We start from the raw sequence: 15,094 nt of genomic DNA on the forward strand, positions 1-15,094 counted from the left end.
ATTTGCTTGGGGTCCACCAGCACACATTTCTTATTTACCAATGTTTGACCATATTTAAACAGTCAAAGTTCTCCTATAAGAAAAGATATTTTGTATGATTGTTTCTTGAAATGAAAATTATAAGCAACATTTTAACTTCAATTTTATAATAATTTTGGATAAAGAATTGTTTTGTTACTCAATAACCCAATGTAAAATGAGTGTGTTGGTGGACTAAGCAAATTTTAGAAGTACTCTTCCGTTGTGGGTCTAGATGAGTTGGGCCAATGAGGAATTAAATCCCTGCTTGTACAGCTCAAATTACCGTACTTTTCCTGACCAGACAGTCCATGCCAAAATTGTTACTACACCTTTACATTTCATCGAATCTCTTTTTGATGTCTGTCATTTTGAACATCACACTTGAAAGATGTATGCTATGTAGAAACTTTATTTTGCAATTTCATAATTTGCATATTATTAGCATATTTGCAAGAAAAAACATGAAAATCAATAAATACCTATATATTTCACAATTTCAATATTTTATTAGAAATTAAGCATGTAGGCCGTTTGTTATGACTTGATGAATGAAGCTGTTAAACCGATTTTGATATTTTTGCTTATTTTTCCTTTTTTGCCCCAAAATGTGTAAAAATCAAAATTTTTGGATGACCTATATTTTCTTTGAATATTTATAAAATTTCTTAATTTAGGTATAATACAGTGCAGAAAAAGATGTCAAAAAAATCTGTTAAACAGATTTCCAATAAATTGTTCCATTTTCCATTTTGGGTTAAATACTCAATTTTCATGCGCAGGATATTTGAAAAATGAAAACATGTCCATTGCACTTTTTCCTCGAGATGTACTATAATATCAAGGTTACGGATATATTATAATCCCTTCTTATCTTCACTGATCCATCAGATACCTATTGTTATGAATGATCAATGAAAAGGTTCAGAACTGGGCTACTAATGGTCTGTCAAGTATCTATAGTTATTTTCATGACTGTGTCAACTCAAAAATCATGCAAGGTCGAATGTAGGAAAAGTACGATCAGTTGAGCTGTAGTTATAGAATTCTATTGAAATGGAACAACATATGTGACATGATCAAGAGGAATGAGTTGCATGTCGACCCTAGTCGAAAATGAGTTTTACATACGTTTCTAAAGAGGACATTAAGAACTTTCAGAAACTGAAAACCATATTGATACAACTTTTCTTTGTGAAGTTACATCAATTTATCAATCGCTCAAAACAATATAAAACAAAAACAAAAGAATTTTAACATTTTCTTTGTCAATGTCTCAAAATCAATATTAGTGACATCCAACTCATTTCCCTTGATTGTGTCACATATTTGTAAGCTATCCAAATTAAAAACCTGAATAATGCTATTTGCCATCATAGTGATGTCATACCTTAGTTACTGGTTCACATTTGGTTTGTACACCTGTTAGCAAGCCATTGACTTTTGTGTTGTAATCATTTTGAAGGTGGTTTCAAACACAGATGGCATGAACCAGTTGACCTGGCAATGATCAATTTGACGTCACTCTTAATTCACCATATTGGATTGCTCAATATCGGGAGTACCTAGTCACTTCATCAAATATTTAGGATCTTATGTGTGTTTAAGAGTTAGAAGTATCTGGCACCATGAAACCAGCAATATTGCATCGTTGACTGGGTGTGTAGAGTAATATCCGATCTATGGGCTACACCTTAACTTGATAGTGAACAAAGTGAACCCTGCAAGTATGTTTTTGATAATTTAATACTTCATCAAAGCAACTTGTTTTAATTAAAGTAAACCACAGAAAAAACAACCAAGTGACAACATTTTTAAGGCATTATGTTTTTTATTTTTGTTTGGAAAGGTTTACAAAATATATTGGTTTCACCAAAGAGTAGTTATATATATGGGCAAGAGGAAAATGAGAGTTTCTATGTTGAGAAAGGGATTTTATTCTTTTCCATCAGTCATGCACAAACAATATCAAAAATGATTGGTACCATCTGGTCAGTTGTTGTGATCATGGACAAGACTGCCACATGAAAATGTAACATTATATCCACTTTATATGACTATATTTGAATCCTGATATAATGAAAAGTCTTCAAATGTAGAATACTGATTATCAAGTGGATCTAGTGATACATTTATGGAGGCAGTCTTTTCAATTGATCAAAATTAGATTGGTACCAAATATTCTGATACAGGTTGAAAATTTGTTGATTTGGAAATCTTGCTAAGACTGAATAAGGAAAAACATGGGAAGCGTACTGTTAAAGGGCATATGCCCTCCCCTCAATCAAACTGAAAATTTACATTGAAAAAATGCACCTCAAAAAGGCCCTGTGTTCCCTCCACAAATGGATCTCTATACACGTGGTCTCATCTGCTGCCCTGTGCATTACTCATGTCAGTCACCTACATGGTACTAAATCTGCAGATTGCCCAAGCTAGTCCCTTGATATTGAAGTACATTTCCACCCTAAATTTATTATATACTTTGCCTCATGACTCCACAAATCAATCACTTAGCATAAAAGTATCCTCCTATTATGTTAAATAGCTCAAGAACATCTTTCATAGGTATGACTGTTTTACTCCATCCAAGTTAGCTTGCATCTGTAGCATGGTTTCTGCATTTGCTTATTCCAGTTGGAATCACACACCCCCTATGGAAGACATGACCTTAATCTCCCATACAGGGAGTGTGAATTTCGTATGGGGTTATCTGAATGGGTGACTCCATTTGAAATCTACACCCCTATGTGGGAGATTAATGTCATGTCTTCCATAGGAGTGTATATATTTCAACTGGAATAACCCATTTGACTCTCTCACACCAACCGTAGTATTTGACAAGGCTATTCAGCAGTCACCGACTGCTCTTCCTGATGATCACATAAAAAGAAATGGATCACACAAGGCGATGTGAATTGTTCCGCAAATGAAATGCCGATGTGATAGCGTAATTCAATTAGCCAATCAAATCCCCACCATTGTACAGCACATAGTTACACATTAAACATTAAATCTGCAAAAATGGTGTAAGTGTCTACAGCAGCCAAACATCTGCATTTAAGAACATGGCAGCCTTATAGATGGTCACACAAACATCCCCACACAATTTGATTGTGTATGGAATGGTATCACAGAGAGAGTCATGTTCACATGTGATTGGAAATTACCACACAAATGGTGATCGTTCTCTGAGAACTTTGAGTCCATATTTCTTCCATTCTCTCTGTCGTATCCATAGTTCTTGTGTTGTATCAAGACAAGCTAGTACTGATCCACCTTTCCAACAGTTTAACCTAGGATCCAAATCCTGCACACAAAAAATTAAACAATAACAGGTAGAGAATTCTCCATTAATTAAATTAAAGGGGCATTCACAAAATTATTAAAAACTGAAGAAAACATATATTATGATACCTATATATGGAGGTCAATTGAAGCAAAATGCTTCATACACTAAATTTCTTTTCACAAGCATGCTGATGAAATACTCTTTCTTACCAGTTCTTATATACTTATACTTACAAAAATAAAAAGAAAAAGAATTGCAGAGTGCATAGTATACAAGTATCAAACACTTGCAACTTATTACTTCTGTAATTATTGTCTCGTTTATGATTGTTTCATTGGTAGATTTATAACTGTGAACTGGTATGGACTGAATTCCCAGAGCCATACACAAACTTGGTTGACCAAATGAAGTGGAGTACCATGCTTCAGCCTTGGGTACAAGGAAAAGTTCACAATACAATCAAATACAAATTCCCTGAAATACCTTTTCAATTTCACCCATGGGATGAAAAAAAAACATCCATGAGAAGTTCACCATATCGTCATTGGGCAGGAAAAACCTCCTATGTGTCATTGGCCACTGAACATGTTTAAAGCAAAACCTAGTATGTAACATCTTGGCAGTTTGGTTTTAAACATGTTCAAGGGCCACAAGTACATAGGAGGTTTTTCCTGTCCAATGACATTATGATATTTTATATACCTCATCTAAAGATTCCCGCCATCTGATTGGTTAAAAGAGCGGGCATAGTTTTGACTATGCCCGCAAAAGTATCTATTCCCCGGGCATAGTTCTGCGTGTGCGTTGTTCCCAGCCCGGTTCCCAGCGTAAAATGATATTACGCACACGTTAATATTTTCGCGCGTTATAATTATGCGGAAATCACAGATTGTAATCTGTGCCGTTCGCATTGAAACTATTAATTTCTCTTCCCAAAATCGGTTCTTTTAACCAACCAGATGACAAGAATCTTATAGTTTGGTATATAAAACAAATATTGACTGCTTATTATTCGGGGCATGGTTAAAATTATAGGCCCGCAGTGATCTCAAAATCATGTCATGGTTTTGAGATCACCTTGGGCCTATAATTTTAACCATGCTCCTCATAGCAGTCAATATTTGTATATTATTTGCATAGGTTCTAAACTATTCGAATCCCTCCCACCCCACCAACCAATATTGGAGCAATCATGTAGGCGTTAGCTTTTCAACATTGAATAAGGAGAGCAAGGAGGGTCATTGAACTGTGTATAATTAAAGACAGAGATAAAAAGACCAGTTTGCGTCTGACATCATCTGTAAATCAAACTCAAGCATGGTTTGTTTACAAGTCTTGTGATGATAAGTTGCTGAACGCGGCAGTAAAACCGGGCGCTTTATTGTTAATTTTGCACCTTCAAACATACAAACCATCTCAAAAGTTAGGTCTTTATAGTATAGTAGGAAACTTTCTTTCCCGAAGGCACCACATCAACAATGCCTAGAAAAGTTGCTTTTTGCCTTGTAAAAGTACATATTTTTTTGCCATTTTCTGTTATTCCTTCTCTCCTATCGGCACCAGATAAATCGGCCTTCCTTTAACGCCCTATTAACCAATCAACGATCGTAGGGAATTTGATTGACAGTGACATCAGACACAAACTAGTCTTTTTATCTCTGTCTTCTATTATAAGTGTCCCCGCAATTTTGCACTTGATCACACATCTTTATTGCTCACCTTTGCCTTACAAATAACTTCTACTTTCTCTACTGCCCTTCTAAATGATGGTGGCATCTTGGATTGAATACGATGCTGCAGCATATCAGTGACGCCTTGGAATAAGCTGATGCCTCCTCCTAATACAATGATGCAACTGTACATCTTCTTCTTGGTTTCATCTGATGCTGTAAAATTTAAAAAGGTAAATGTTAAAGACTTATCAACAAAAGTGTTATTTCATATTTTCTGCTCAAGCACTTCAATTCATAATGAAATAAAGGTTCACTTTTTAAAAGATTCTGACATGGAATTGGAGATCTATGATTTGATCTATGATTTCAGGGGCAATAAATGCTATGGATTAATAAAGACTAGTAGAAGTCATTGATTTTATAAGTTGACTTACAACAACAGTCTATGCTATGCAATATAGCTTGATCTAATCCAAGAGGCTTGTCTAGAGACTGAGAGGTGGAGATTCTTCTAGAGATGGCTGGAGGTGGAGTCTCTTCTGTATGGTGATGAAGTAAGTCATTCTGAGATTGGCTAGAGGAGTTGTTGATTTGATTGATAGGTAAAACTGTCACTGCCTCAGTTGGTTGATTGATAGCGCATTCATTGGTTCCGCTGTTGCCAGGTTTCACTTTGGTTGACTATATATTTAAGAAAAGCAAAGAGAATGTAAGATTTTGTTTAAGATAACAAAGAAAATTTGTGATGCGATCAAGCAAAATCAGTCAGTATTTCCTTTTGTTTCCTGCTGTTTTGGAAACTCTTTAATTGCTCATATCTTTGGCTCATATCTTTGGAGCTCGTTGTTCAATTTCAATGGGGTTTTTTGCAAAATACAGATTTGTTAATGCTTTTTAATATCTAATAAGAAACTGAAAATTTAATATTTCCGAGTTCCGACTGATTTTGGTTGATCGCATCACATTTGACTGAAGCATGTTATTATGGATTTTATCACCTTAGTGATCCAATTTGATCATGGAAACAATTTAAATTACCAAACAAATACCTGCTGCTATTTAGTCAAAACTTTCACCTATCTGTTTGTACCAGGGCATAAACTGACTCTGTAGCAGATATATCTCATCAAAGATATCATCAGGATCTTGATTTCATTACTTTGTGTATGCTACCTTCTCACCAAGCACACCAAACAGTTGTGTATAGATGAGGGGACAGCAATGTTTATAAATAAGGGACTGGTCAATCGGCTTGAGGGAACAGCATAATGACCACTCTACTGTTCTTATTACCCTGTTTGATTCGGCATGAGTTTTAAAAACAAAGGTCCTCAACTAAACACGATGAGGCAAATAACAATTAAGACTGCCAATGAAATGTTCAGTATCACATCACATGTCACCTCATCCATACACCCCATATGGAAGACATGACCTTTATCTTCCATAACGGGAGTGTGAATTTCAAATGACTCTATTTGATATTTGCACCCCCTGTGTTGGAGATTAAGGTCATGTCTTCCATATGGGGTGTATGGATTTCAACTGGAATAGCCAATTTATCCTCCCCTCCCCTGACTCACTTGTTGCTGTTGACTCTGAGTCTGTAGCAGGTATAACTCATCATGGATATCATCTGGGTCACCTTGATTTCTTTGCTGTGTATATACCATCTTCTCTCCGACTACACCAAACAGTTGTGGATAGAACACACCCATGGGTGCTTGGAATGTTTCATCACCAAGTTTTAACTGGTACTGTAAGGTTGGCTGGTTAGGGTAGCTTACATGGAAGTCTAGTAATGATGCTCCATCAAAATCCTATGGGAAAAGAAACATAGATGCAGAGACTTATAATATATTCTTAATCAGTGAGCATGTTCTGGTTTGTAAACACAATGTTTGATTAGACCAGGCCTTCTCAACTAGTTTATTTGAAGCGCCAACTGGGAAATTTTAGTGATCATGAAGTGCCAACATGTTAACATGGTTAAGGGAAGATTTTGCGAGGGAGAGCGTGCACGACTGAACACCATAGCGGGTGGGGTTCAGGGGCCGCCTTATGGCCCCTGGAGGGGTCCAGTGAAAAAGTGTCGGCCGCAGGGGTCCAGGGGGCAGCGCCTTCAGAAGCTCTGAGATTTTAGGGCTTTTAAAGGCTCAGATGTGGTATTTTCACCCTTTTTTGTTAAAATTTATGTGAAAAAAAAATTTACCATGCGCCACTTCATGTGCCACTTCGACTAGCTCCATGCGCCACAAGTGGCGGGCGGGCGGCCAGTTGAGAAGGCCTGGATTAGACAATCGCATGATTTAGGTGTCGTTTATCAGACTCATGAGTATTAATAAAGTGGGACACGCTTGTCAGACACATTTCTGTAGCGTGTTGTAGGTGTATGCCTAGTGCGTAATACTTGCCCTGATTGCAGTATGCGTAACTGAGGAAGTTGTAAACAAGTTTCGTTCTCTTTAGAATAAGGAGAGTTTTCATAATGGTAACTTATTTCTGCTCAATAAAACATTTGATAGTGTTTAAAATAATATTTTGCTGACTAAGAATGAGAATAAACGATTGAAATTTTGTCGCAGTAGATAGGCCTACCATCTGCACCAGCATCTAGAACTACTCAAAATATTGGACCTGTCTAACCTTAATGACATGATAGAGGATAATAAAAATAAAAATTCGTATCTTTTATTCGCCAAATGGGGGTCAGACCCTCAAAATGCTGGACAGTTGGCAGGTCTGTAGTAGGTACTTACTTGATCCAAGTGACAAAATGTTTCTTTCAGTGTTATTAATAGGAGTGCATCCATAGTTTTCTCAGGTTGACATTCATGGTATGGAAAATGTGCCCTCTCTAATAACCATGTGAAAGTCCTTGTGATATCAGCCCCTCCATAAGTCATGCACAATCTAACAAGAAATAAGAAATTAAACACAAAGTGAAATCAAAGTATTACAGGGTTCTTTCACTTGAAGGAAATCAATTTTTATGTGTTGCCATGACATTCCAAGACTATGTTTCATAGAGGATCATTATGTTTAGTACATTTTATATTTTATGATTTACATTGTAATGCTACCATATTTATAAAATGACATCATTGATATAACAAATTTTTTGTGGCTTCTCATGATCTTGTGCATTTAAAAAAAAATTCTTCCAGGTCCAGTAGTTGATTCATAAAAGTTCCATGACTTTCCACGTCTGAAGGAATGCTGGTGATATGTCTTTCACATTATATCCTTTCACACATACTTTATGTTTTCCACCAACACTTCTGTAACCCTGGTGACTTACTGAAAATATTTGCCCTGATATCTTTGTTATACCCTTATCTTGTTAAATTCCCTGATTACCTGGTATTTCTATGTGATATACCATCTTCAACACAACATACACTTGTCTTCTGGTCACCAATGTCTACTACACAGGCACTGCTCACACCACAACCAAAAGTAGCCATCACTGACTCCTGTGTTTGGGAGAAAAGGACATACATGTATTATTGAACTGGGTGAGTCTGGGAAGGAAGGTTCTGTCAAGTAAAAATATCTTCAAAGTATCCCAATTTGGCTTTAACCAAATCTGAATGAAGGCCGATTAAGAACAAAATTAATAATAACATAGGGATTAAACTATGTATTCTCTGTGGTAGATGGCAATATTACTGAACAACAAGGAACAGCTGCTGACAGCTATGTCATTCTCAGTGTCAGTGCTGCTCATCTTGGACCACATCAATGATTTTGCCATATTATTCCATAATGCTATGTGAGGAAAACTGAAATTAATGAAATGATCAGGCATATTGCTGAAACTGAAAAAAAACCCACAATCTTTCACGCAAGCATTTCATAACAAATAGTAAGTTTTTAGCAGGTTCCCTGTTGAACAAGTTTAGAAATTGACAGTTCTAAACTTGTCTGATGGCGAACCCAGTAGAAACTTACTATTTGTTAGGAAATCATTGAAATGCTGTCGTAAAAGCCTATCCCAGTCTTTCATGGTAACTAAATCGAACATGAAACTTACCTGATGAACAATAGCTGCACCAAAACCTAGTCTGATCATCAGTAGATTCATCAATTCTTTCACATGCTGCCTGTTGTAGATATCTGGTACCAAGAGAATTGCCCTGTAATGCTGAAATCAATCAATCAATCAATCAATCAATCAATCAATCAATCAATCAATCAATCAATCAATCAATCAACCAATCAATCAATCAACCAATCAATCAACCATCAATCAACTGCAAATATCATCATCATTAATGTCAATATATGTAATGATGGTGATGATTAAACTATACTGAAATGTTTTACCACCATGATACATGGTTATGAGATTATGAAGCAGACCACATTTATAAGGCACCTATGCAATTAGATCTAGGCGCATAACAAAAAGAGCAAACCACAAACAAGCAAGATGAAACAAAAATAAGCAATGCAAAAAACAATTAATAAGGATACAAATATGATTTTAACAATGTTTTGAAAATGTTGGTGGTTGGTGCTTCCTGGATAGATATTGGCAGTGTGTTCAAAGTGTGTGGACCAGCAACACAGAAGGCCTGATCACCAATTGTTTTGGATGTCTTTGGGATGTGCAGTGGAGTTGTGTCCATTGCAGATCTTAGAATGCAAGTATTGGTAACAGTGGATGAGTGGAGACATATATCATTGCACAAATAAACAGGAGCCTCATGCATGATGGATACTTTGGTATATGAGAACCAAGAGTTTGAAATTGGTCCTCTGTCTGACTGGAAGCCAATGCAAGGTGTGGAGGTAGGCTGTTATGTGTTCACAACATTAATTGATAGCAAAGACAACCATTGGCTTCCTATGATTAACACCATCAATTTTCTCTACATATTTATATAACACCTATATGTGATAAAGCTATTAAAAGTCACTTACTTTAAGATCTTTAATTGGAATATTAAGATTTTTCTGCAAACAGTTTCCCCAGATGTCTTCCATATCTTGTAACACAGCAGTCATTGATCCTCCTGGTCCAGGGTGAAGATTAAAATGACCATGCCGAATAGGCCAGTGAATGCTGTACTGCTCTGTCTGCTTTAGATATAAGGCCTTTAAAAGAAAAACAAAGTTCCAACATACCAAGTCAATACATCTATTATTAATTTTCTCATTTGATACAATATAATCAAATTTTAATTTACAAGTTAGCTGAGTCTGTATTTTTATTGTTATAATAACATTAATAATGATATGAAACTTGATTCATGTCTTGGTGGTGGGCTGAAAAAATCATTTAACTTTTTATGTGAAATAGAATTACCTTCATACTATAGAGTATGTTTTAGAAGATGAAACATGCGCAAATATTTGAAAGTGGTCAAATGAGATTCATAAACAAAGAGATACCCATAAATCAGACACACCTCATCTGATTGCGGGGGCTGGTTGTTTCAAGTGGTCTAATCAAATTGTGATGCTCACTCTGCACCCATCATTGGGTAACTTTGAAAGAATAACATCCTTTGTGATACTGAATGGGCTACTCTGTTTGAAATCCATCCTTCCGATGATATTGTTATTGCAATTCTAGTAGCTTCTAGTTGAACTATAATCAATCCAGGACAATTTTCTGTGTGTGCATTTTATGTTTAAATCCAGCTGAAACATGTATAAAATGTTGAAATATATAATTTTACATAGTTTGGAAAATTCTGTTCAGAATTCAAAATATTCCACACACTTTCCACTATTTTGGGATGATGTTTGATCTGGTTGGAATTCAAAATTCTTGGGGCAGGCACTGTTTATGAGTATCATGTTAAGCACAAAGACAACAGGATTGCAATCTTTGTCTATTAATCTCCAAAAGTTATCATGTCTATCTTACCTCTTCTCCTACTGCAATGTCTACATGAGTGTTTGTATCTGTCCATTTCATACCTGAATCTTCATCAAGCTCTTGTGGAGTAACCAAGTCATTGTATGCTTGCACCTGTGTTCATTTATAAATATAAGACGCATACAATTGATGAGTGTGAAATTTTATGTGCTGAAAAGTTGTATATCTGTAAGGGTTATAAGAGATTCTGGGAAATAGTGATGAAAATAAGCGAACAGTTTAGGGTAATTTAGGCCCTTCGGTTATAAATCTACAGACCCTCATTAATTTTCACATGGCTGAACTAAAAATTATAAAATTTTAAGGTTACACTGGTTCACTTGTGTTACTTTTTATGACCTGCAAACAGGATCTTAGGTAAGATTTGACAAGTGTCCATCATTTTCATCATAACAGCATGTCCAAAATTTGACCCTGAAAGCAATAACGAAACACCTGCCCCTTCTGGGGGTTCAGTCAGTTCAGAAAGCTTTTGCTATGTTTTATTTGTCTGGTCTTGTTCACAGAACTTGTTCAATCATTGTTTTTAGAATTGAACATATCACTTTAGCATTAATTTTGCCTGTCCCAGGAGCAAACTGCTTGTACAAATTGACAGGTGGAAGAGTGACTAGCTAACACCCTGCTTGCAAATCATGCACCAACAGCATAAACAGGCTGATGTTGATACTGTGCAATAATATTTATTTGTGAATAAAGGCATTTTGCATGCCAATTATTGTCAAAAGATTTTTTTAAAAAGACATGTTGAAGACAGCATTGAGTCGTCTTACTGATTTTGGTGACAAAATGAGCCAGCAGGATATTATATTGACAAGCCCTCAATGATTTCCATGGGGTTTTGGCCCTTGTTTTGAGAATGGGTGAGAAATGTAAATCTAAATGATACTCTTCCAGGACTTTGTTTGCCTCAAATCTGATAATCAAAGCAACTTTCTAAACTCAACAATTTTTCATTAATGTAATTATTCATTTATAACCAAATGATTATAGTTATTAATTGTCATGTTCACTCACCTGTTGTAATGGAGTAGTGTGCCTTCTCAGTCCTTCTGATGTTTTTCTGGACCATATAGCTTGGTCAACCATACGTAAGGCTTGCTCCCTCTGAGTCTGACTGTCTTTATGCTGCATTCAATAAAAACATTTTGTATGATGAAAATCAGTGCAATAGATAATGGCAACATTGACTATATGTTTTTTTATTTCTGCTGACTTAGTGAAGCATGGGTGTTACAGGGCGAATTGTATATGTTTACAAATGTAGTTCAACTGTCTATAAAACTAGGGCTTCATTTTGTACTGAATAAATAGATCAATTTCAACACAAATGTATCCAATGAATTTAAATACAATTTTTTGAGCAGATGTCTTATTCTATGTCATGTCCATTACACATGACCCTGGGTTCCAGGCCTCAAAATTCACAGAGGCCACAAAGGCCATGGCTTCCATTGCCCATTTGCTCACTGGCCTTGAAATGAGTGCCCTTGAAAATATGAATTTTGAGGCCTGCTGAACTCATATCGGGCAGCCCTGCTCTCGGAAGTATTTCACCTACCGTAATGTAAATTCTACTCGACAACAGCCCTATTGTCAAGTTAGTACCTTTGTGTATGTGGTACAAACAGCACATTATAAAACATATTCCTTACAAGTTTACACTACTTACAAGGATTCCTTCTCTGTTGAGTATTTTATCTTCATACTTGGGCTGGGCATTAGCCTTATGTCTTCTGGCAATCACATGTGGTATGGTAACAGGTAGTGTGTCTGTTGCTCTTCCGATACGCAGCCAGTAAGATCCAGGGTGGATGACCACAATAGTGGCCATTTGAATAGGCTATGTAATAATAATGATATGATATATACAATATAAATAATATAAATAATATTGATATCATCAATTCCATAACCACTGATATATAATTCCTGAATCAATGCTTTCATTTCATTTGTGATACAAAACATTTATTATTGTAAGTATGGTATACACTGCGATCACATTTTATTTTTCAAAGTACTTACCCTTCACACCGGAGGTTATTTATTCTGTTCAAGTTATTTCGATGAGTCAACTGTATCTTTTGAGCAAGATTTGCCTATTTGGACAGGTAAGTAAATTCTTGGCTAGACTTCTCAAGCAAGTCTGAATACCTAAATCCTGTTTTCTGCCTGCACAGGGCTACAAATTGGAATCTAGGGTGTCTTTGACCCAAATAACCAGATTCTGGACTAAAAAAAAATGTATCTCACCCCCATTTGCTGATGTAGACATCTAAAAATGCATGTTCATGCTGATGTTCATGACAAATTGCCATTTGTGACCCCACCTCCTCTTTATACTAGATGTCAGACATCATCTATTTTGCCTTTAGTAGGCAATATCGGTTCAGGTGTGACCCCCTATAGCAGAGTAGACTACTCATTGGCTTAATAAAAATTTCATAAGGGCTCAAAGATGGCTCCTCGGCCAAAACCCCCCCCCAAAAAAAAAAGACCCCCTGTTTGTGATCCTATTTGACCTTGTATGGGAAATAATCCACCATAACCAAACTCACACATATTTACAACACTTGCATGATGTTCCTCTGTAAATCTTAGTGGTGTCAAGCCATCTTCAGGGTTAAATGACTGTTTGGAGATCGCATTGAAATACACAGTAATTGACATTAATGTTCTAATACCCCCAGAATGCAAAGTTCATCAATGTACTGCGTATTTCAATGAGATATTCAAACACTATTTTAACCATGAAGATGATTATCATGTAAAAAGAACTGGGTCCTGTCAGGATCACATGATGCTACATGCCTCAATTGTTTAGCAAATGTGGTACTAATATTTCATGACATCAGCCAATCAGAATCCCAATGCCATGTTTACGCTGGGTATGTGCTAACGTAACAACAAAGTACTGTACTACTCTGGCTTAATGAATGTACTTACCTCAACCATTTTGGATCTTCAAGGTGCTCCACAGACTTTATAAACTGGATACACACCTTGCCACACAGGAATGAATTATGCAGTGTGATACAACCACTACGATTCTGAAAATGAGTTCCCTAAAAAATTGAGAGAAAAATATTACAAAAAAATGTAACTGCATAATAAAAGTGTCTGTAATGTACATGTTCTACTTGTCTTGTCATGTATGTCACATGAGTAATTATGCAATTTACAAGGAGCGCAGGTAGAATAAATGATATATTTTATTTTATAAAACATCGGCTACCCTAACCCTCAACCTCAGATCATGCATTGTTATGTAGAATTTCTGAACTTGCCCCATCCGTCACTGCTTAGCATGTGCAGATATAGGTATGTCGCGACGTCCGTGGTTGGAAGTCACGCATGGCAGGAAAAAAAGTGGGCAATACTGGGAAGCTCATTGCCGGGAAGTTTTGTTTTTTTTACCAAAAAAATAAAGAAATACATAAGGAAAATATGTCATACTGGAGTGGAGGGAAATTTAGTAAAACTGGAGGGAAATTCTGGATTGCTTGCAGGGAAAAAAACTTTTTTTCAGCCTCTGGAAGTCACGTAACGCCGTTGTTCCCGTGTTCAGGAGGATTCATCCCTGTGCTCATTAAAAGTGGCAGAACTATTAGAAAAAGAGTAGGGGGACCATCCCTGGTTCTGATATCATGGATATCTGCACTCAATGACAATCCTAGGTTCCAGGATAAGTTGGTGAAGTACAGTATATCTGGCAATGCTGATTCAACCCTAACCAGAACCAGAACATTATTATAACTATTACGTCACATGGTTTGCTTTGTTTTAATGATACATGGATAGTCATGATTATGATACCCCCGGTACTGATAGTTTAGGTATGCTAGGTGAATTCAAATTTGCCATCAAACTGCATCATTTTATATATCAAATTAAAGCCCTTGAGTAAACAAAGCCAAAACTGAAAACCTTTTTTTCATAGCACTTTCCGTAGCAAAGTTACATCATGTCAAAGACCGACTTTCATCAAAAAGATTCAGCTTGCAAAATTCCCCAAAACGGCATTTCGGGGGTGTTTCTAGATCTAAGCTGAATTTATACTCGATCGCTTTTGCAGAAAAGCGATTTTCGCGCATGCTCAATGTTTACTTACATTTCCAAAACGTCAAGCCGATCAATCGATTCATATCGCGGAGGCAAAAACGATGTCGCTTTTGCAAGTTGAAGGAATCTCAACTTCCCAGCGATATCGCTTGA

At 36.3% G+C, this 15,094-nt stretch overlaps 1 protein-coding gene across 1 annotated transcript; it reads right to left on the bottom strand.

The window, feature by feature from the left end:
- Window positions 1-2,769: 2,769 nt before the first annotated feature.
- Window positions 2,770-13,908, bottom strand: LOC140148447 (actin-related protein 8-like). Its single transcript, XM_072170394.1, has 12 exons — window positions 13,826-13,908; window positions 12,549-12,719; window positions 11,894-12,004; window positions 10,865-10,969; window positions 9,913-10,086; window positions 9,020-9,130; window positions 8,344-8,459; window positions 7,743-7,896; window positions 6,567-6,803; window positions 5,418-5,664; window positions 5,030-5,196; window positions 2,770-3,328 (listed from the first exon to the last, which is right to left on the bottom strand). The coding sequence occupies exons 1-12, from the start codon at window positions 13,832-13,834 to the stop codon at window positions 3,185-3,187; spliced, it is 1,746 nt and encodes a 581-aa protein (XP_072026495.1). The 5' UTR covers window positions 13,835-13,908; the 3' UTR covers window positions 2,770-3,184.
- Between the last annotated feature and the right edge of the window lie 1,186 nt (window positions 13,909-15,094).

This window comes from Amphiura filiformis, chromosome 3, assembly GCF_039555335.1.
Source record: "Amphiura filiformis chromosome 3, Afil_fr2py, whole genome shotgun sequence".
Lineage (NCBI taxonomy): Eukaryota > Metazoa > Echinodermata > Ophiuroidea > Amphilepidida > Amphiuridae > Amphiura > Amphiura filiformis.